The sequence below is a fragment of the Vicugna pacos genome, chromosome 2, assembly GCF_048564905.1.
Source record: "Vicugna pacos chromosome 2, VicPac4, whole genome shotgun sequence".
Lineage (NCBI taxonomy): Eukaryota > Metazoa > Chordata > Mammalia > Artiodactyla > Camelidae > Vicugna > Vicugna pacos.
This window is the reverse complement of record NC_132988.1, coordinates 81,451,980-81,475,602: the sequence shown is the minus strand read 5'-3', so window position 1 is coordinate 81,475,602 and position 23,623 is coordinate 81,451,980. Positions and strand designations below refer to the sequence as shown.

Below are 23,623 nucleotides of genomic sequence, written 5' to 3'. Positions count from 1 at the left end.
GCACCTGTTTTGTTTCCTGCTGTGTTGTCTCTCCGGCCAGCACCATTTCTAGAAAAGGGAGACCTCACTGGGAACATGCCCACATGCTACTGCGTTAGCGCAGTATATTTGTTGAAGAAGTGATGAATCGTCAAATAGAGACGAGAGTGTAAGCCATCTGAACGTCAAGGGAAAGAGTATAAAGAAAGAAAAGAGAGAGATCTGACTATGGAACCTGGGCATGAGAGAGAAGGGGGATGCAGAAATAGGAGAAAGCAAAGTTAAGTGTCACTCACCAAAGTCAAAAGAACAAGCAATCAACACAGCTGCATCCTGCAGAGAGGTTGTGGAAGATGGCAACCAGTGAATTGGCCAAGTGAACAGACCCACTGGTGGCTTCCAAGAGAGGTGTCCAAAGCAAGGGCTTAAGTTTTAAGGGGTGAATCAATGGTATGGAAAAGAGAAGACTATTCTTTTAATAAGTTTGGAATTGAAGGGAAGGAGAAATGGGAGTAACACAGTCTCCGCAGGACCAGGACGGTTTTGACACATAGAAGAAGGACCCCTTCAGAAGCCCACTCCGTAGTGGAAAGCACTTGTTCATCACGCATCCATCCAGTGTCTTCTGGACATCTGTATGTTCCAGGCACTGCTCAAGGCTTTGGGAATGCAGTAGTGAACAAAACAGAGTCCCTGCCTGCAAGAAGCTTGAACACTGATGGGGAGATGAAGGCAGCAAGATGGTACCTTAACACCTTCATTAATACGGAAGAAGCAATGTGGTGTCTTAGAATAAACATGGGTTTTGGAGTCAGGCTGGTTAAATCCCAGCTTGGTTCCATTTACTAGTGGTGATCTTTGGGTAAGTAAGCCTCCATTTTTCCTTCTATGAAATGAAGATGATACCTGTTTCAGAATGGTCCTGTGAAAAGCAGATGAGATAATGTATGGATTCACTTCTTAACTAGCATGAAGTAGAGGCTGCTTAAATCTCTCTTATCAATGACATGTGTTAAAGTAAAATATGAGACAAGGCACCAGAGTTTAACTGTATGCTTTTGCATTGCAGGAACCAGAAGAATGAGCACCAGAGAGCAATCACCATGACAGTCTGGAAAAAGTGTCTTTTGGGATTCAGTCTAAATCTGATGCTGACTGTTTGCTGTGGGTCCTAGTTCTAAAGAGGGTGTGTGCTGGGTGATAGACAAGGAATCTGGTTATGAAAAAGGGGTTTGCCTCCATCGTGTGTAAACTAATCTGGATTCTGGTATCTCATTTCCCAAGAAAGGGATCCAGATGAACTGGCAGAATTAGCTTAATCAAACTTAAAAGACAGTTCTAATCACAGTGGCTCACCCTTGGCCAGTGCCCCAAGAGGTCCACCATGGGACAGTCCGTGAGCTCCTCTCATTTTTTATAATAACCACAGTAATTCTAGAAATAATGACTGTCCTCCCCTAATACACAAGACGTTTTGAGTATGGTTACCAAAGAGCACTAAAAATCCCTGCAAATATGCACAACAGAGATACGTACTCAAAATCATAAACAGACATTTGAGAAGGAGAGGCTTTAAACCAGACAGAAAAACTGCAAGTGTAAGCTTACTATACACTTTAATTGTACTCTGAACAAAAACTTATTTCTAAGAGTTAATAAAAAAGATTTTCTGTACCAGAAAATGTCCTAGTAACAACTGAATGAACCGTGTTACTGGATCTATAAAAACAGGATCCAGGTATTTTAGAAAAACCTCCGAAGGCCCAAGTAGCTTCTTTCCCATGGGTCATATGGTCAACCATTTAGTCGTTGGAAAAACACGTATGCAGAAGCTACAAGGGCGTAAAAAGTAGAGAAAACTTGAGAAACCAAAGTTTGGCCATAGCCTTAAGGGTAAGCATTGAAGGCATCTTCTCCTTGGTGAAGGGGTTAGAGACTGAATGAATGAATGAATGTCCGTGGGAGGCCAGGGCCCGTGGCCTGAGCCACAGACACTTACGCGGTTCCATTTCTTGGGCCAAATGGAGCCCTGTCTTCACTGCTGACAGAGTAGACGTCGTAGCACTCGGTAATCTCGTCTCTCAAGTCCTGGGGAATGGAACAGGACCCGTTTCTGACTCTGAGCTGCCGTACCCGCGGGACCCCCAACAGGAGGTTCTCGCAGTAGATGAAGCTCCGGTTGTCGGCTTCGGTTCTGTTGCTGGGCTGCGCCTTCCAGTACAGCCCATCCAATAAGGCGCCTTCTGTGAACTGAAAGCAGAGGCAACAGTTTTGAAAAGCTCCAAGCTCAGCAGCTGCCTTGCTCCTTCCTGGAATGTTTGTGTGACCAACAGACTGGCAACGCTGCGGACACGGGAGAGTGACAAGGGTGGGTTCTGCTGTTGAACAGATTTGGTTGGATCTTGCTCCGTCATTTACTTGCTGGCTGTGAGGCCTTGAGCATCTGTAATATCTATCTTCTGTCTGGTGGCCACACCTGGCACAGAGTGGATGCTTCGTAAACGGCAACTCTGATTTCTACTTTAGGAATGAAGGCTGGGGAGAGGGTGGAGCTTGCATAAATGCACAACCACGACCACTTTCATTTTCTCTGATTAAAACAGCGCCCCACATAACCATGGTTCATAGTCACTGGAGAGGAGAAGACTGTACTTCTGATTGCCAGTCTGTCCTCCAGGGAACCTTTTAACTGTCTGGCCTATTTTGTCACATGGTCAGCTCTCTAACCCCTCACCTCTCCTTCCTCCCTTCCATTTTCAGAGTCTGGCCTTCCTTATCATGCATGGAACTGTGAAAGCGTGAGAAGTGTCTCGTTAGTCTGCCCCTCGGGAAGACAGACCCAGTCGTTTCTCAGTGTCTTATCCTTATCAGACGACCAATAGAGATGGAATGACCTACCCCACTGAGGTGGGAAAGATTCACATTACACAGGGGTGGTTTTGGATGCCAAGTATTTTTAGGCATTATTTAGTGTATTTAGTTCTTGTGATCCACTTCCTCTACTTTTAAAATCAATAGCTCTGACCCCAGGGCTTAATAAGAATTTAGAAAGTATCTCCCCAGGAAGAAGCAATCATTTCCTTTCCAATTTTCTTCCTAATTTTCTTAGATTCTGAGCATGTCTTCCAGATCAGTTTAATATTTAATAATCCTATAGTATATCTCGTCCTCTATCACTGTGTTAGAATCTGTAACAATTTGGGGAGGGGCTGGGTTGCATTTTACGTTAGAGATTTTTGAAAGATTGGGCCTGCCTTGTATCACGCACTGTTCTACGGTACACGGTACCATCGACAAAGAAACAAAACAAAAAAACAAAGCAAGACAAAAGAATTAAATTCTGCTCTTATGGTGCTTACATCCTACGAGATACTCAGAAGATTATTTACGGAATTATGAATGACTGAATGAATTATCAACTAGGGCAAGGAAGTCTGTCAGGCAAGAAAAAAGTCAATTTTTCTTACACTTTAGCCACGTGTAAGCACTCTGCATCTTAGTTTCTTCATTTACAACTTGGCGCATAATACTGGTACTTATTAGGTTACTAAGGAGGTTCAGTAAGGTAAGACATGATACACTCAGCACGGTGCAAGGCACCTCCCCTCGTGGTCTCAGTGGAATTGCTAACAACTCACCGCAACTTTGAACATCTCAACCCAGTGTTAAGCACATGGCAGGACCTGTAGATACTGCTGAATTGAATATTATGAAGCCCAGTGAACAATTTCTAGTGGTAAAGAGGTCATTTGTAAATACCTTCCAGAAGTCTTCCATTGAAGAAAGAGTTTTAAAGTTAGCTTTCTCCGTTTTGGACACTGGGGTGTCTAGGAAGAGCTGCGACATTGTCCGGGTGTAGTAGTACACGCTGGAGCTCATCATCCCGTAGGTCACTGGAAGACAGACAGAGCCGCGTGAACTCCGCAAGACGCTGCAGCCTCATGCACACGCTCCTGGTGGACGCGCGTAATGTCCTTCTTTCCCTTTCCCTTTCTGCCAGGACACCTCCCTGGCTCTCTGGCTTTTAAAAGAAATAAATTAACGTTGGCTTATGTGAAACGAAACTGGCTTATTCCTGAACATCAAATGAAGATCACACGCCTCTACTTGACACCTGGGACTTCCAACATGCCCTTCAGTGTCACCTCCCACCATCTCCCTGGACAGACCATCCGTGCCAGTGAGCCTGAAGCCCCCCCACAGAGGCCATGCTGAGCTCCTCATCCTTCGGCTGTGCCCCTGTTGCTCACTCTCCCTACAAGAGCTCGGGCACCCATTCTTGGTTCGTTCCCAGATCAATTCTCCATTCTTCTTGGCCCTGCTCCGTGCCCTGAGGCTGACTTCCACAGACAGTACCATCGGGCTCCCCTGCCTTCTGGTTTCCAGTGAATTCAGCCAATAGGAGGCCAAACAGGAGATCTAGGGGTGCAAGAAGGGAGAGGTGAATTTGTTCCCCAACCTCCCATCCCCTAACTTCCTGGATGCGGCTGCCGGGGGAGTCTCTTCTACCCCAGCAATGCCAGGTTCATGCCACGCCATTCCCACATTTTTTCCCTCCAGACCTGCAGGTGGGAACTGTTCCCCAGTGCCCCATGTCCCCTGTTGGCTCTTGTAACAGTGCCACACTTCCCTAAACAGTCCCTTCGTTAAACTTCCTTTAATTACCACCTTGAGTCTCCCATCTCTTTCTTTCTGGGATGTGGACTAACACAGACACATCTGCCTCCCATCTACCTATCAAATCTTGTAAGGCACGCTCCATACTCAAGCCACATCTGGGCCATGGAGACTTGCTGATCATACCGGCCCATTAGGAACGGTCCTGGAGAAAAGTGGGGAGATAATCTGTAGGCCTACTATGTCACAGGAGATCAGGGTTTGAGTCTGGGTCATGCCTCTTACTTGCTATGTGACCTGGGCAAGTTGACTAAACTTTCCAAGCTTCAGTTTCCTCTTCTATGAGATGGGGATAATTAGCTACCTTATCGGATTTTTTGGAGTGCTTAAAAATAATAATTAAAACTTATCCAATACAGTGGCTGACAGTTAAATGTCCAGTAATGGTGATTCTTCCTCCTTAACCAGACTGCTATAACAAATCTATTAAAAATTCCAGCATTTTAAAGAGTGCTGTCTCACTCTGAACTCTAATAATTGCAGGAACAATATACTATAATTCCTACTATTAGCCGACAAAAAGCTTCAAGAGGAAAGAAACATTTCCCTTTAATACTTCCTTTGACCACAGAAGTTTTATACTTCTTTTGACCATAGTTCTCAATACCCAGCAAGCAATTAATATTTAGCTGATTCTGTAATAATCCACAGGCATCATAACATGCATTTTTAAAGCCTCGTATTTAGTGCTTCAGGGATTAAATGCTATTTAGCAAAGTATTTCCCTCACCTAGTCCCCTCCCCACCCAGGCATCATAGAGAATTAAGATGAAAAGAGAGGAGTGGATACTAGTGATCCAAACACTAGTGTGTCTCAGAGTTCATCTCGAACAGTCAGTGGAGCAATAAATGCACACAACCACACGGCTCGTGTTCCCCATCTAGAGGGGAAGGGACGTCTTCCAGTCCCCTCAGGCAGGCTCCCTCACCTGTCCCTATGACCCACTCACTGGGACAAAAATACTCTTCTTCCAGTGTTACATGAGTTGCCTCCTCTTAAAATTGTACTGGACCAGAGTTAAGGATTTGGACTTTTAATCCAGTCACATTTATGGGCAAGGTGCTAGATGTGAAGATGAGCAAGATGTGATCTCTGTCCTTCAGAAGAGGGGCTCATAGTGTTCCCAGGGGGAGTGCTCCCTGCCAGCTACCACCGAGGGATGGACATGTACTATGTACTCCACAACAGCCTTCTTCGGATCCAAAGCTAATACCATGCTAAAGAGTAGTATTGAAGGCTTCCTAAACTAGACTAAACAATTACTAAATAGATTTTTTTTCATTAGTGAAATTAGAGTTAGCTTTAGATTGACTGATTAATATACAATACTCTCGAATTTTTTACCTGTGGGTTTTTTTGTTAAAAAATTATGATAAGCTAAATTTTTTGATTTATAAATGTGCAATGTATATACACATATATACACATACATATATGTATTTTAGCCACTGATTTAAAAATATATCTCCTTTACTGTCCTCTATTTTTAATACTGATTGCTTCTGAAATTCTCAGGACCCGTATGGAATTTAATGGCTTCAATTAAAGGGAAATGATACAGCCTCTTGGTTATGCAGCGCCACCTGCTGGGCATCCAGAGAAACAATGCCATCTAGCGTTGAATGGATGTGGATTCTAACACATTCATTCAATCAGCAAACATTAACTCAGTCCCCTCCTTGTGCCAGGCAGTGGGCTGGTCCATGGGACATCTTCAAATAACAGCTCCACACGCTCCAGGAATCAGATGCACCATGAGTCCATCTAGGCTGTAGCTAAATGACCCCTGGGATTTGGAGTCAGAACGATTTGGGTTTGAGTTTCAGCTTTTCTTCATCCTTAAGTCAGCCTCTGTGTTCATAATTGTGGGTCTCGGTGTCTTGGGATCTCGGACAACTATTTAAATTTTCTGAGCTTGAGTATCGTTATGTAGAAAATGGGGATAATAACATTTCAGACTTTTGTGTAGTTCACCTGGAGAAATGTATGTAAACGCATCTTTTGCATACTGTTAAATGCAATAGAAATATAAGACTGTTACATGAGTCCTCCTTTCAGTCCTTAATGGGAAAAGCCCATTTGAAAGGTAATATTCACCCTTTAAACAAACTTAATTGTAAAGAAAAAAAGCTACAGCATGAAACAAATGACGATCAGAAAGGAGAGGAAATATTTTTAAAAAATATAAGGCAAAGGACACATGTATATCCTATGTGCATATATTTATTCTGCTATTTAGTCCTTGTTTTAACTCCTAAATTTAGTTTTCCATAAAATAAGCCAGAAGGAAAAAAAAACACAGCATCGCCAACTAATTAGCATGTAAACTAACCAAAGCTGTCTTATAAACATGGTCTCATTTCAAAATAAACTATGGACACCATTTTATTCTTAATGTAGTTGAAAAACTATAGGCTCAAGTACTAGCAACTAAAAGCAAAGGAGAGATGTCCAATATAACAAAAGAAAAAGGAAATGAAAAGTAATGGGAAAGCATAAAAAGAGAGGAAAAAATAAGATGGCAGAAATTTGACAAAGGCATGAACTGTGAAGAGTTTAAACTGACAATATGGCAAAGTCTTAAATATTGGTTAAAAAATTAAAAGTGCATCTTTAGAGTTTTTATGAGACCCATTCAAAATGAAGCTAAAAATAAAGGAATGAGAAAATACATATTAGACATACATTCGGGATAAAATATTCTTTATGAGGTGTTGAGTGGTGGTATAATCCTCTGACAAAGGTGATTATAAGGTGACTACTGAGTTACAGAAAAAGGTTATCTTATGTTGAGAAATGATACTTTACACAATGATTTACCTAGAGTGAACACTATGTATTGAATAACAGTATCAAGATATATAAAGCAATGCCTTCTAGTAATATAAGGAGACTTACCAAAACCACAATTGTAGTTCGAAACTTAAATGTATATTTCTCAATCTTTAACAGAGAAAGAAGACAAAAATGATCTAGGGATATTAAGGGTTTTAAATAGAATATGTAACAATGTATAAACATCAAACTTAATACTGCACCAACAGAGATCACTCATACTCTTTTTCAAATGTCCCTGGAATATTTAAGAAAATTAGTAATATTCAAGGCCACAAAGACAACACCAGTAAGTCCCTAAAGTCAAGAATCATCCAGGCAGGTGTCCTTATAGAGATGGCCATGTGAATTATCAGGCGTTAAAGGGAGCAGGAAGGGGTACACTGGGGACTGGACAATTGCGCCTCCTGGGGAGTGATGGAAATGTTAGCTATTTTGACTGCAGTAGTGGTTTCACTGCTGTAGACATCTATCGGAATTCATCAGTGTTCATCTGAAATATGTGCAGCCTACTGTACAGGAACTGTACCACAATAAAGGTGTTAAAAAAATAGGGACCACTGGTAAAAAAATAAAGAGGTGGCCACGTGAAGAGAGGGACACAGGGGAAACGCCCTGTGGAAGTGGAGGCCTGAGGCAGTACACGCCGAGGATACCAAGGATACCACGAGCCAGGAGAGGCAGGGAAGGATCCCCTCCAGGCTTCAGAGGGAGCTGGCCCTGCAATTACCTTGACTGGTTTAATCTGGTTTCACAGACAGCAGTCTGGAGCCAGTGCCTGGGGGTCCTACAGTCCAGACACTGGATCCCAATGGTATTCAGAGCCAAATTCTTAATATTTAAATACATCTCATCACCTCCCCCACCCACCCTACTTAAAACCCTGGCTTCTCCTCACCAAAGCCTACCAGACCTGCAGGGTCTGACCCCTGACCACCTTTCCATCCTCATCTGATGGCTCTCTCTCCAGGCACCGTCTGCACTCAGCTTCCGGAAGGTTCTGAGCTCTTTCCTGCCTCAGAAGCTTCACTCGTGCAGTTCCCTCTTCATCTGACCGGCTCCCACTCTTGCGGCAGGCCTCAGAGAGGCCCTCCCTGTAGGGCTCCCTCCTCCCCAGCTGTCTTCTTTCTTATCACTTACCATGTCTAAGGGCAGGGCCTATATATGTTTTAATTAAGTTCCTGAACAGTCATTTGAATCAATAAAGGAATAACCCAAAATAGAAATGATAAAGGTTAGAAATAGCGACAACAGCCACACATGAAGACGGATGTGGGAGGTGCTACAGAGGAAGAATCAGACGAAACGATCCCATGAGAAGAGCGAGGGAAGGCACCGAGGACGACGCCCAGGTTTGAGGTGAGCGGTTCACAGGGGTGATGCTGACATTGCCCAGACAGAGAACATGAGCAAAGCACTCTGGACAGGCGGGCTGATGAGCTGAGGCTGAAGAATGCTAAGGCTGAGATGCCCGTGAGATGCGCCGGTGGGGATGTCCAGTGAAAGCTGGCACGAGGCGTGCAGCTCACGAGGGAGGTCTCGGGGGCCTCGCGAGTCCCCAGCACACAGGAGCAGCTGAAGCTGTGGGAAAGGTCGCTTACAGGGAAAGCCAGTCACCCAGCCACAGAGAATACTGTTCTAACACGTTTCAGAAAGAAAAAATTAAGAAATGAACAGAGCAAGGAGGAACACAGGAAGAAAGGGAGTCACAGACGCCAAAGAGGGAAGTTTCTAGAAAGCCGAATGCATTGGGACCAAATGCCAGAGAAAGGCTGAAAAGAGTTCATGAAATTTGGCAATTAAGAGGTCTCTAGTGACCTTGGTAAGGGCCTTCTAGGAGGCAAAGGGGACTGCAGAATAAACTGGAGAGATGAATTAAAGTTATTAAAACCCCCAAGTATTTTAATACAGTTTGGGTTAAAATTCAAAGGAAACTGTAAGTGACAAGTTGTGACAGAAATCTTTGAGGGAAAGAGGCTGTCAACGTAACTGCTTTTGTGAACACCTCTATGAAGTAGTATTTCTTTTTTTCTTAAAACGAGAAAAGGAGATGCAATATTTACTAAGTTACCACAAAGAAATAAAGAAAAGAAAGCCATCACTTGGAGGGAAGGCCACGTTAAAAGTAGTGTTTATCTATGAACACACATTTCTTGTTACTGTAGCTTTTGTCCAGTTTATCAAAGAGGACAAAGTGCTTTCCAGCCATCGTCGGTCTTCAGTAGTTACTTCCCACGGACTGCAGCCCGCGAACTGAAGACTGCACATGCTGGGTGTGGGAAGCTATGTGGGAAGATGGAACGTTTGTCGCCAGAAACTGATTCAGCTTCCTCTAGTGTGATGATTAACCTACTCACTTCGACTTCACTGACCTGGTTATCAACAATTAATATGCAAGGATTCTCTTACAAATTAAGAAAACTATCTCTGTGCTATCATCCTTGAGAGATTTTTACAAGTAAAATAAAATACTCGTTTCTTTTTTAATTGACATACAACATGGTGTAAGTTTAAGGTATATAATGTGTTGATTGATACTATCCATGTTTCCTTTTTAGAATACCAGGCAGTCTCCTTTTTCCAGAAATAAAAAAATGGAGATTCATAGACTTCCTCTTAAAAAGGCTCTTCCTGTCCTAGGACATATCATGCTGTATTACAATTATGTTGTTTATTTCTCTACTTTCATTATTTCTTTGGATACCAGTCAGTTTGAGGTTAAAGACTTTCCTACACTAATCGATAATATTTTCTACTCTGTGAAATACGTTATATTTTCTACCCTGTAAAATATTTACTAAAGTCTTAGCGTTTTACTCAGTGACTTGTGGGTTATAGATGTGTTAAAATCTTAATCCTTTGTTATATTTCTTATAACTATTCTTTACAGGTGTCTTCTGCCTTTTAATTTTGTCCATTTCTTTGACATATAGAAATACAACACTTCTATGATGTCGACTCAACTTTTTTTGTGATTTCTATTATTATGTTTAAATATAGGAGATTTGAACAATTGCATAAAATTAATAGAGAGAGTAGGAAACAAGAAGTTGCAAGTGTATTTTTATCATAGACGCACCAAAGACTTTCCTTGGCCTTTTTCAAAGACCTTCTGTAGTACTATTTATTCCTTTCCTTAACTTCAGCATCTAACTCACACAAAGAAATATCATTACTATTTATAACAGTAACTCATATATAAGTACTTTGATGATAAATTCATAGCAACCTTAAGTTTCAAGTAAGAATAAATGCTAATCACCAGGAAAGCGGGATTATTTAGTTTCCGTGGCATTCCTGTCCTCATGGTTAAGCAGACTGATTCTGAAGACAGAGGGACGAGCGCCAACACTGACAAGATGGGAAATAAGCTCCTGATGGGCACACAGCTGCTCCAAATGACTGTCCAAATAATTGGACCTACAGGTCTTAGAACCTACTGATGAAAGAATTCAGCCACTGTCAACAATCTTCGGGACAAATTTTGCTCTTATTACTATTATATGACAGAGAACATACTAGGATCTTTTCACATATTATTCCTAATCTCCACAGAATCTTTCAAAATAAGAATTCTACAGATGAGAAAACAAAGGGTCAGAAAGGTTAAATAAGTCACTCAAGCTTACCTAGTGTGTAAGTGATGGAGCTGGGATTTGAACCCAGATCTCTGTGAGGCTAAAAAAAACTATATTTTTCCTACCATGTCAGGCTGCCTTCCAGAACCCCATCTACTTCATATAAAGAGTTTCCAACATGAAAGGCACAGTTATCTCACTTACCTACAGTTATAAGTTTGATATTATCAGTCATTTGATATTGATATTGCTGGTAAGATTTAAAACTGGTAGTTAAAAAGATGGTTTTGAACAATAGGGAAAGGACTCGATCACTAGGAGCCAGTAAGGCTTTGCTAGGAGTAAATCATGCTTACTTATCTTCACTTCCTTTTTAATTTGGTCAACAGCCGATAGATTAGCTGCTACATCAGAGGAACAGTGGAGTTATTCAGACAGGCACTTGCAAAAATCTTTCTTATCCTATTTCATGAACAGTCTGAGCTAGATGATAATATAATTCAGTGCACTCCACCCAAAGAGCTTTGACTAATGGGCTGATGTTGTTGGACCAAACTTTTCTGATTTATTAATTTACCAGGATAAGGACTTGGATGATATCAACTCTGCTGATGCTATAAAGCTGGGAAGGAAAGCTGATATATGAGATGGATGAATCTAGATGCAAGGTGGTTTCAACAGACTGGAATGATGAGCAGATCCTCATGAGTTGAAATTTAACAGAGCTGAAAGGGAAGGTCTCCTCTGTGTTCCAGGAAAAAGTACTCAAAGATTAGCTGGGGGACACGGTGGCTTATAGATTTTGGTGAAAGAGACTCAGGAATCATGTACATGAAGAGCCAGGCGATGGCAGGATGCATGGACCTCAGTGCAGGATCTGAGTGAGGACGTTCATGGCCCCACTTTGCCCCTCGGTTACGGCAAGGCTCCTACTGGGCTTTCAGAGGACCTCTGATAAACAGAACCTGTCGTTTCAATCATGTGGGTTACTCATGTGTCTCCCATCACACGAGCAACAGTTAAGGGAAATGGAAAGGTTTAACCTAGAGACGTAGGGGAGACTGAATGTGTGTCACTAAGCTTCTGATGGGCGAACGTGGAGGAGAGACATGGAAAAGGTACTTGGTATTAGGTAGGCTTGGAGAGTCGAACCAAGAGGGGAAGGTAGATGAGGGCAGACGTTGGCTTCATATAAGAACTTTCTTTTTTTTTTTCAATTTGTAAAAATTCTTTTTTGAGTGGGTAATCAGGTTTATTTATTTATTGACATATAATCAATGTACAATGTTGGCGTTAATTTCTGGTGTACAGCATAGTGATTCATTTATACATATGCATTTATTTATTTATTTATTTATTTATTTATTTATTTATTTATTTATTTATTTCGTGAAGGTACTGGGGATTGAACCCAGGACCTCGTGCATGTTAAGCACATACTCTACCACTGAGGTATACCCTCCCCTCAGGGAAGAACTTTCTAACACAGCCATAGAAAAGTAAAATGAACTATTTCAAAAGAGTCAGTCCCTTAACCTAGAACTCTTGCTCAAGCAGAGGCAGGATGACTGACCATTTGGGAACAATGCTGCAGGGGGGATTTTAGCATAAAATGGAGGTTTGATCAACGACTATCAAGATTCTTACTCAGAGATTTTACAACATTCTGAAAATAAAACTTAGCCTATGCAAAAAGTGTAGCTGATGTTAGAAAAAAAAATGATGTGTGAAAAAGAACAAAGAGCATAAAAATTCTAAAATAAATAAGAAAACATGAATTAGTTATATCACTTAAGCTTGTTTCCTAAAACTCTAGCTATTCAGTTTATTTATCTGGCTTAGTTCCCAAACCCTGTCAGTGCACCTGAAAACTCACTTCTCTGGTCACATCTGGAAGCCTTTGATTTAGTAGATCTGGGCAAACTGTGATTATAAAAAAAAACATTTTCCTGGTGATTCTGGTTCAGGCAGCTTTCGAGAACACTGAAATTCTAGACTTCTTATAGGAGTACTTACATTTTGCATAAAATGTATGTATGAATGTATGTGTCATGCTTAAAAAAACTTAATAATAATGATTCTAATCTGCCTGTTAATATTTCAGGCCACTGCAGTTTAATATTTAAGCACCACTTCTATTCTGGGAGCAAACCTGACTTCAGTATTTATTGTAAGTTCTAACATCTTAGAACTTAAAAGTTAAAAACGTCACATCTCTTTCTTTTTAACTTTTAACATACTGAATAGACCATTTCTAGCTTTTCAGCATTTCTTAGATAACATGTTTCTTAAAGTAATAAGATTCCTTTCTAAACAAATAACAGGAAATTAGGGAAAAAATAAGAAAATGGATGTTGCTCACATATATATACTTTTTAGCTTAAATAACTTTTTTTTTTAAAGTTCCCACTTGGATAGGCAAAGTCTCAGAAAATGTGAAAAGAAGTCATGCCTAGTTAAAGTTCACTAAGAGCTTACTTGTATTAGTAAAAGTCAGTGTGGGGATATTAAATACATCAATATTCAATTTCTTAAAATTATAAATATCAAAACTTAAATGTTTCCTTCATCCTTCATGTTCAGCTTACACATCTCTTTATTCTTTTCATAAATCTAGTAAATAAAAAAAATTTTTTTTAAGGAAGGGTTTAGCACTTAAGTCAATTAAATTCAAGGTGTTCAATTTTAACATAGTAAGAATGGCATTATGAAAGTATTGGTTAAATCATGATGCCCTCCATTTTCAAAGAAGGAGACTCTTCCAAAGGTTGGTGATAATTTGCAAGCATTTCTAAGTGAAGGCTGTTAACAACAAACTCCTTTCCCCGAGGAATATGTTAGGGATCCTGGTGGCCATAAATCTGCTTCCTGTCTGCTCTCATAAGGGGCTTTGGACACAACAGAACTCCATCATCTAACACCCTTTGATTCGAGGGAAAAACCCATTGCCTATGACTTTCTGGACTTTGAGGCTAATGGTTTCTAAGATTTGTTTCTGTCTAAGGCTTCCTTCCCTCCCCTCCCAGAGGACACAGGGACATAGTGAAAGAAGAAAGAAAAAAAGAAAGAGATGACTCTGTAGTTAAGTTTCCTGTACAGCGAAAATCCACAGTTATTGAAGATTTGGAAGAAATGATGAATTAGAATGAAGGCATCGTACAACACATCCAAATTCAAAAGAAGGGGACTTTTCAGTATATACAGCCAAAGAAGCAATGTCAGGTGACATTAGCTGTATTTCTAAAAGTTAACTTTGGAAAGCCATTTTTATTGAAAATACTTCTTGTGCAGACTTTACATTAATTTGATGTGATAACAGTGACAGTGTAATTATTGTTAAGAAACCTAATACAAAAATCCTTTTACTTGGTTTCTTGGAGTCTGGCAGGTTGTCCCATGCTCCTCACAGGGCAGATGGTCACAGACGACAACGAACTGGCCAATCAGACAATGCTGAATTTTGGTCAGTGTTTACCAGAGGAGAGAAGAGAGCTTTACCAAATTCTAAATTAGAATTGATAACAGAGAAGAGAACTTCTGAATCACCTCTCCTGGTACATCTACAATTCCTTTGAATCATGATTTTGACAAGTGAAATATTTTCAAAACTTTTCCTCTAGTGGAGGGCGACGTTCTACTTACAGACGCACAAGACGATGAGAAAGAGGAGGTACGTGGCCAGTTCTCGCAGGACACTTTTAAGGTATTTCTCTCGGTTAGTGCTGCTTTCCTCCATGAGTCTTGTTCCCCAGAGACCTTGAAAGTAATAATAAAAGAGGTCATTTTGTTTAGAAAAATCTCATGAATGGCAAAGAGAAAATACATTTAAAAATAGTATGTCTTTAAGGGAAATTCTCCTGTTTGTTTGTTTTTTAGCAAGCTCTGAATGCAACTGAGAAATTGTTTTAGCAGGAATATTTTTAATTTGGGAATACATGAGCCTTTCTTGTCCCAAGGCAATGATCTGATCATTGTGTAAACTCCCAACCTCATTAGAAAATACCTTAGTAGAATCGTAGAAAGAGGAGAGGAAACCTGGGCAGCCCACAGGAGCAGGTTAAATACTTGTGCTCTTCCCTATGTGGGAGGAATTACCGTTAGGACTAAATCAATTTTCCTCGTTGGTACATGATGTAATTACATTGCAAATGATACCTTTTAGGTCACCCTTGATGAAAAGAAGTCCTGGTTGGAGCACCATTTCATTATGGAAACATCTATCAAGCTTCTAACACACTAGTGTAAAATCTACTCTGTACCCATTTTTGCCCTTTAAGAAATTCAATGCTGCCTGACTACACTAAAGAGATTTTTTAAGTGCCAATTAACATGTGTCTTTTAAATTAAAAGCAACAACTCAGTCAACTTCTCTCTCTCTTTGGGGAAAGGGTAAAATCAGCAACCGTGTTCTGTATTTTTGCAGATGGAAAAAGTGCTGGGCCGGCTGAGCGAAGATGACATAACCCTTGGTGAGCTGGCCGGACAGAGTTCCCGCAGTTTTGGATGCGGCCGGCAGACAGACACGGTGGCCGTCCAAACCCCCACCAGTGAACGGTGTGGTCAAGTCGCATTGCTGGTTACTTGGAAGAGCCTTAACATTTTCCAAAAAAGACAAACCTCTCAATCCTTTCAGTGAGATTGGGTCGGTCGGCTGATAATGGCAAACTGCCTCAGACTTTAACCTCTTCGATCACGGAAACTTCACTCAGGCCACAATCAAGCCACATAGAGAACAGGGGGAAAATGGTACATGGTCTTTCCCTTGGAAGAAATGACTTCATCACCAGTGTTTACGTACTTTCTGAGTCTTATAATAATACATTAGTTCTCCTAAATTGGGGTATTTCGTTTCATTTTCTTTTTTCTCCCCAGCATCCACACTCAAAGACACTGTGTTACGCATCCTAGGCTTCTCCACGCTGAAAGCGGAGCTTAACTTATGACCAGGTTTGCTCCTGCCAAGATCTGGTAGTTGTCAGGGAATTACTCACTCCGAAGAAATGCAGCGAGCACAATGTTTGTTCACTGAAACCCTATCATATTAAAGAATTATTACAAATTTAGATGACATGGAAAATTACAACTCACAATAACACAGAGGCAGCCAAGTATTAGGCTCAGTAGCCCTGGACACAACCACACCATTTCTCTGGGTATCTTTCTTTCGGAGGCCAGGCCTAAAATATACACAGAAGTGGAAATTGCTCATCTTTCTACCATCAGGAGAGACTACTGCCTTGCCTCACTTGGTCAGTGATTTCACTCTTTCTCATGGTTTAGAAACAATTATGCACTAAGGAATAATCATGGTTCTTAATATTTATAAATGGTTTTGCTTGACCTATAAATAGAAAAAGCAAACTCGTGTCAAATTTTATTCAAGCTAAATTTGCGACGGTCTATGGCAATTTAACGCTAGCCCTTGAATGAAACATTTCAAATGAAAAGAAACAAGTCCTCTTATTCATATTTTATATACTTCTATATATTCACTTTTTCTAAATTGCTCTAGCTACCTCCTCAAACATTCATTACTTTAAAAATGTCATCCAGTTTCTTCACTGGACGTGGATGGAGGATACAGGGACCCCTTCACATTCTGATGGGTGAGAAACAGTTGCATCCACAAATGGAAAAAATACCTGTTCTATAGCCAACTCCTTCCCACGTTTAGCAGGGATGATAGAATAAGAATGCTTAAGGGCAGAGTTCATGTCCAAAATGACAGCTTTCTTCAAAAGGAACTGCTATCTTTTCTTGCAACTGTCCCAGCTGCAGAGGGGGTCCCTTCCCAGCACTCCAGGCACTCACGTCCAGTACAGGACATGTCCATCTGTTAGGAGACCATGATATGAGGGACACCAGACAATATCCAACTTCCTTCCTGTGTAAGAGGGTGCTTAGCTAATGCCAGAGCCTAAATTCAGACCACATCACCTCAACAGTGTTATTCATATGAATACAGGGGAACCCTCAGATGGAGAACCCAAGACACCAAAGATGTCTCAAACATAAGTAACTGACTTAGAAAAAATGCCACGTTGCAACGATTTTATCCAAATGCTTCTAAAACCTTTTTATTTTGCAATATATAAGAAATATCAGAAAGAGAGAATGATATAATGAACTCCCATGTATTGCTCACCTAGCTTCGACAATTATCAACTCAACACCAACTGATTCATTGAAACCCTCACCCATTCGTCCCCAATTTTTTGCATTTGTATATGTTTTTTAATTGAAGTATAGTCAGTTTACAAGGTGTCAATTTCTGGTGTGCAGCATAATGATTCAGTCATACATGAACATATATGTATGTTTTCATATTCTTTTTCACCAGAAGTTACTACAAGATATTGAACATAGTTCCCTGTGTTATACCTCCCCAGTTATTTTGAAACTAATCCCAGCAATCATATCATCTCATCAGTCAACATCTGGGTTACATAGTAGAAAAGATTCAGTGTGGAAGTTTTGCCTCATATTCACCCTGTCCCACCGGAAACACACTGACCCCCTCTGACTCACTGATCATGACAAAGTGCAGCGTGGGGATCTGGAGTCAGAGCTGTGTTCAAATAAAGGCTCAGGAACTTAGGAGCTGGGAGACTTTACCAACACCGTGAGCCTCCGCTTCCCCACTGGGAAATAGGGTAAGAGTACTTCTTTGTGGGGCTGCTCTGAGAGTTAGAAATAGTATGTGTACAGCATGTTGAGTGGCTGGAAGAGGCCCATTTATAGCTTCAGAAACAGGTCCAAATTTGAGAAATGTCCTACTTCTGAAGCCTAGCTGGTCCTGATTTCAGAACGGCGTATAGACCCGAATCCATACAGGCTTTGAAGTCATTGTGAATAGGCTGACCAAATTCTCACTGCATTCATTTCACAGAAGAATCCTGTTGTGCTCAGACACATGTGGGCATTGTTTAGGAAGAAGAATACAATCCTTCCTAGTATTTGAGTTTCAGGGACACCCTCAGAAAGGGGAGTGACTTCCTCCTACTATTGGTCCATTTCCCATAGAACAGTCAGCTGCTACCTTATATACGACATTGACTCCTGAATCTCAAAGTCTTAGGCAGCCCTCTCCGGGATGGCAGACAAGTATGTCCTACAGCTAATGGTCAGTTCCATGAGCGTATTCCACAGACAACTCACACTCACGTGCCCCAAACTGAGATTCTTTTCCTTTCTTTCTCTGGAAACCTACTTGCCTGTTTGAGTTAATGGTACCAAGCCAGAAATACGAGTTTCATCCTAGAACAGGCCCTTTTAGTAACCTTCCCATGGAGTCGGTCCACAGTGTTGGTGGTTTTTCTCTTTAATCCAGCTTTCTTCCACTCCAGCTTACATGCCTTCTTTGCAGCCTTCGTCACTCTCCCCCCTTGGTCAGCTTTCTCCTAACTTATTCTCCCAGCAACCAGCTCTACCCACCTCACCCCATTCTCTATATTCTTGCTAGAATCATCAGATTGACATGTGATCAGAACAACCCCATGCTTGAAGCCCTCACCGATTCTGTCTACAGGAAAAAGTGCAAGTGAGCTACAGGCTTGCTTGGTCTTACTCCTGCTACTTTTCCCTCCTCAAATCCCACCCCACTCCATCCTTCTAAATATAACTCAAGCTTCACTTCCTCTAACCTCCCCTGGTAGAGCTGGCCCTTTCTCCTTTGAGTCCCTTCCATACCTGGGACCTGGCATTGCAATTACACCTCCTACACCTCTGATTCCCCAAATCAACTCTGAGCTCCTAGGAGTTGGGATCTTGTATTAGTCATCTCTGTATCCCTAGTAGCTACCATAAGGGAGATGCTCAATAAGTGTTTGTTGACTGCACAAATTCTGTTGCTAGCATAGCCTTATCATATCCCCTCAGAGCAGCAACCCTCCCTCAAAAAAATCCCCACAGCAATGAAAATACAAAATCTCATTTGTTCAAAATTGTAGTGCAAATAAAAAGGGAAAAGAAGAAATGATGGAGTGAGGTTTGGATTAAAAATAAAGGGAAAGTCAATGGGGGAGGGTATAGCTCAGGGGTACTGTGTGCTTAGCATGCACGAGGTCTTAGGTTCAATCCCTAGTACCTTCATTAAAAAAAATTTTTTTTAAAACCTAATTACCTGCCCCCCTCAAATAAACAAAACAAAACAAAAAATTAAAGTCATAATAGCCAAAAGGTAGAAACAACCCAAGTGTTCATCAACTGATGAATGGATAAACAAAATGTGGTATATACATACAATGGAATACTATTCAGTTATCAAAAGGAATGAAGTTTGGCTACACGCTACAACACTGATAAACCTTGGAAATATTATGCTAAGTGAAATAAGCCAGACATGAAAGGACAAATAATGTGTGATTCCACTAACATGAAGTACCTAGAATAGGAAAATTCATAGAAACACAAGCAGAATAGAGGTTGTGGGAGGGAGTAGAGGGGACATGGGGAGTTATTATTCAATGGTTAGAGTTTCTATTTGAAATGATGAAAAAGTTCTGGACATGGACAGTGATGATACAACACAGTGAATGGGAAAGGAGGTATCTATTTGTTATAGCAGCTTAGCCCACTCTGACCAATACAACTAGCAGTTTATGATTTCTCCAGGAAAACAAACACAAACAATCAAGCATATATGTCTGAAATAACAAACAGAAAATGACTTTAACAAATTGATACATCCATAAAACACATTTAACTTTGGAAATTCAGAAAATCTGATAACTCATGTAGAGTGTCTAATTTTACCTCTGCACTAAAAAGAGTTTGTTAAAGAAAAAGTGAACAAAGTTGTTGGGTTGGGTTAAGTTTGGAGCAGTCTTTCAGTCTTCCAGCCATCCTTTGCTGCCTGTGGTCCACGCTTTCACCACCCCTTCACTGGCTGCCTCCTACCTGGTCCTCCTGTCTCCTCTTCTCCCTCTGCAAGCTCTTCTGCATAGCACACTGCCCGACTCATATTCCCTTTCAGTATATTCTGCGCCTGCTCGAGAACTTTCAACTGCTTCCTAATACTGAGGGATAAATTCTTAATTCCTTGGTTAGACGCAATGCTTCCCATAACCGGGCCTCAAACATTTCTTCTTTGTTATCTTACTCTCCTAAGAAGATAGATCTATTTAGTGTCCAAGGAGAAAAATAATCATTTATTGTCCAACTTGGATTCATGTCATTACACAACAACAGAGTATGCTGAAGCTAGAAGGGATCTTGAAGAGTAGGCTCAACTCTTCCGTTTTGTAATTGGGGAACAGAGGCCAGGAGGCTTGAGGGAGTTAAATACAGTCACAAGGTTGGAAGACCTCCAGGGAAGCTCTTGACTACTCCAAACTTGAGTAATCTCTCCCACCTTTAGAAATTCCATGTCACTCTCTCTTCTGATCCTGGGCACTACTTACATAAGGCACATAAGATTTTTATCATTGGTATACCAAGAGGGAAAAAAAAAAATCACAATTCATCCTCAATTATTCATTTTACTTTTCTGGGTTTTCTGTCCATAGGGAAATGATGATGTGCTATTTTAGTTTTGTTTTTGTTTTTGTTCTTGTTTTGGCAGCACCTAGCACAGTCTATTTTCACAGTAGGTGCTAGCTATTTAACAAATGTTACTTATTTAATAAATGACAACAATATCAATTATATTTCTTCATAAAATGAAATGCATTCTAAAATTTTCTATAAAAAAGATTTTCATGCATCAGTTCTCCTAGTAATTAGACCATTGATAAGGTCTGACTGGTTTTACTACTAGCTTATTCATTGTACATTTTCTGAAATTTTTCCTTAAAAGAAATAAATGTATTTATACACTCATATATTTCATTTCATTATATTCCATTATTGAGTTTATTCAAAGAACATTAAATGTGTTATCAAATATTTAAACTGAGTTAAACGGATCACGACTTACTATTATTTATTAACTTAAAAGGAACTTCTTTCTCGCTTGAGTGACTATATTAAAAAGCACAATTAAAACAATGTACAATAATTTATCATTTATTTGAATATAGTTTTGAGCTTTAAAAGATTAGTTTCTTTTTTTACTAATTTATTCACACAGGTTATTCAGAGAGGATCTTTTGTTCCCCACCATGCTCTGAGCCAAATTAACTAGCATAAGCACTTGTGTAAAAGTTTACCAAAATATACTCTTTTAGAATCTATGATATAATTTATATTTATGAAGCACTCACAACATGGCAGAGACTTGCTACTCATTTTATGTCTCATCTCATTTAATTCTCACAAGTCAAGAACTAAGTATTATGATTATCTCATTTTAAATAAAATTTTAAAAAATTGGGGATCAGAGAGGTTAAGCAGTTTGCTTAAGGTCACACAGCCAACATGTTACAGAACTGGGATTTGGATATAGGCCTGACTTGGTGTTAATTACATTGCTATAAAAACACCTGGATAGTTTTTTTGTGCAAGATCTTCAAAACTGACAGGAAGACAAGGGAAGGGAAAATTTCAAAAGAACTGAATGGAAAACTCTTGAAAGTGGAGATTAAAGTAATTTGGACAGTAAGAGCAAATGCAACTCTTTTCCAAGGATGCCTTTGACAAAACTTTGCAAAAACAGGATTCTGTCTGCTCTTGGAAAATCTGTCTTCTTAACAGGCACTGGTAAATTTGCAAATTCCTTTCCTGCCTTTTAGAGAGTTGGGTGCACTGAACTCTGACACATTTACACACAGCTGGTATCTGGTGACATCACTGTTTCATTGCAATTTCAAAGAACATTAAATTAGTTATTTTAAAACATACTTCCAAGTTTTAAAACAATATAACATTCTCTTTGCAACTGTTTTAGAAAAATGCCTAGAATTAGAACAGGCCAAACAACTGTTTTCCTAGCCATTGCTTTATTCTATTCGTGGTGTTCTGGACACCTCCCTCTCCCCAAAACAACCACACACATCACCAAAACAACATCAGTGAGTACCCAATGACACTCCTACTAGGAAACTGTACTGCCCTTTAGAACGGGATAAGGGCAATAGGGCAGTCAGGCCATTGGAGGACCATGGGTACCAGCATAGAATTTTCGTTTTAATTCAGTGAATTAGCAAATATGCAGCTGCAACCACCATCAGTTGTAATTAGAGTATTCTCTTTTTACCCTACAAGAAAAAAAATCTCCAGATGTACCCCTTCACTCTAATACGGCTTTCACTAATTTCCGAAGGTAAAAATAAGATGACATATCTTTTTTTTAGAAGAAGAGAGTATTCAATAAATTTGCACCAACAAGGGCGCGGTGGAATTCCGCAATGGGTACCGGAAATAGAGCAGAATTAGCAGAGGTGAGGAAGGCGCTTCCAAGGGACGCGGAGACGCAAAGGGGATGCGAGGTGGAGCCCGGGAAAGCTGCCCTCAGCGGGCGATGGCTCCGGCGCTGCCCGCAGTTCTGGTTTATGCATCAGCCGCCACGGGTCACGCTCTTACCTCGCAGCCCGCGAACCAGCCTCTCGGCCCAGGCCACTCGGGGTGGCTGCCCGTCCAGGGGGAGGTGGCGATGCAGCGGGTCCCCGCCGCCGGCCGGGCTGGGGCTCGGCGGGCCCTGGTCCTCTTGGCGGCGCCGCCGCCCGCTCGGGTGGCCGGCGCCGTGGTAGCCCCCCAGCCCTCGGCCCCGGGCGCCCGCCGAGCTCACGGCCGAGGAGGCGGCCGACCTCCTGCTGCCCGGGCGCCACTCCACGTCCATCTCCACCACCATTCCCCCTTCTTCTCCCTCCACCTCCTCTTCCTCCTCCTCCTCCTCGGCCTCGAAGCCTGGGTTGTCGCGGCTCCACGCCTGCCGCGAGCACGACGAGAGCGGAGGGGACGGGGAGGCTGAGGCTCCTGCAGGGGGGTCCCGCGCGGCCGCCTGCCGGATGCGCTCCATCTCGATCTCCAGGCCCCTGTGCTCGCGGAGGCCGCCCGGAGCGGCGAGGCCGGCGCCCGCGGCCCCGCCGCCAGCCATCAGCCGGCCCGGGCCCGCGGCTCGGGGCGCCGGCGGCCGCTTTGTGTCCCCGGGCTGCTGCGGCTGCACCCGGCTCGAGTTCACCATCGCGGTCACTGGCGCCCGGCGCGCCCTCGCCCGGTGCCGCGCTCGGCGCTGCCCGCCGCAGGAGCCATGTTCTTTTCTCCCCGGGGCCCGCCGCCTCCTGCTCCCCGCCCCCGACCTCCCCCCAGCCCCGCGTCCCTCGCCCGCCCCCTCGGCCCGCCTCCCCGTGGCCTCGCCTCGCCCAGCGCTGCCGCGCGCTGCAGGGTAGGCGCGAGGAAACCGCCCCCGCGCCGGCGCGCTCGGCGAGCTGCGCCCAGGCCCGCGTTCCAAGTGTGGCCGGAGTCCGGGGGCGGGCGCCCACATTCCATTCGGGGGGAAGGGCTCGGGCGGGGAGGGAGTCGCTGACCCCCCCGCCCGCCCGCCCGCCCGCCTGCGGGGAATGAGCTTCTGGAGCTGTCACTGCCTCCGCGACCCTGAAATCACGCTTGGGTCCCCGTTAACCGCCAGCCACTTCTGCCACGATTTACCAAAGTGCAGGGATGGTGTGAACAGGAG

The 23,623-nt window shown here is 42.2% G+C and overlaps 1 protein-coding gene, 1 long non-coding RNA gene and 1 other non-coding gene across 3 annotated transcripts in view; 1 reads left to right on the top strand and 2 right to left on the bottom strand.

Moving 5' to 3' along the window:
* Window positions 1-23,298, bottom strand: part of PKD2 (polycystin 2, transient receptor potential cation channel) — a 50,444-nt gene extending 27,146 nt beyond the window's left edge. The window contains exons 1-4 of the mRNA XM_072943149.1: window positions 22,531-23,298; window positions 14,713-14,826; window positions 3,739-3,872; window positions 1,979-2,229 (exon numbers count right to left, since the gene is read on the bottom strand). Coding sequence (XP_072799250.1) covers window positions 1,979-2,229; window positions 3,739-3,872; window positions 14,713-14,826; window positions 22,531-23,131 — 1,100 coding nt within the window. The 5' untranslated portion in view covers window positions 23,132-23,298. The remainder of the gene's footprint in view (window positions 1-1,978; window positions 2,230-3,738; window positions 3,873-14,712; window positions 14,827-22,530) is intronic.
* TRNAV-AAC (transfer RNA valine (anticodon AAC)) lies at window positions 12,461-12,532 on the bottom strand. The gene has a single exon. It is a non-coding gene; the product is annotated as a tRNA-Val (tRNA).
* On the top strand, window positions 14,612-15,905 carry LOC140687139 (uncharacterized). The gene is made up of 2 exons (XR_012061279.1): window positions 14,612-14,740; window positions 15,494-15,905. It is a non-coding gene; the product is annotated as an uncharacterized lncRNA (long non-coding RNA).
* Window positions 23,299-23,623: the final 325 nt, after the last annotated feature.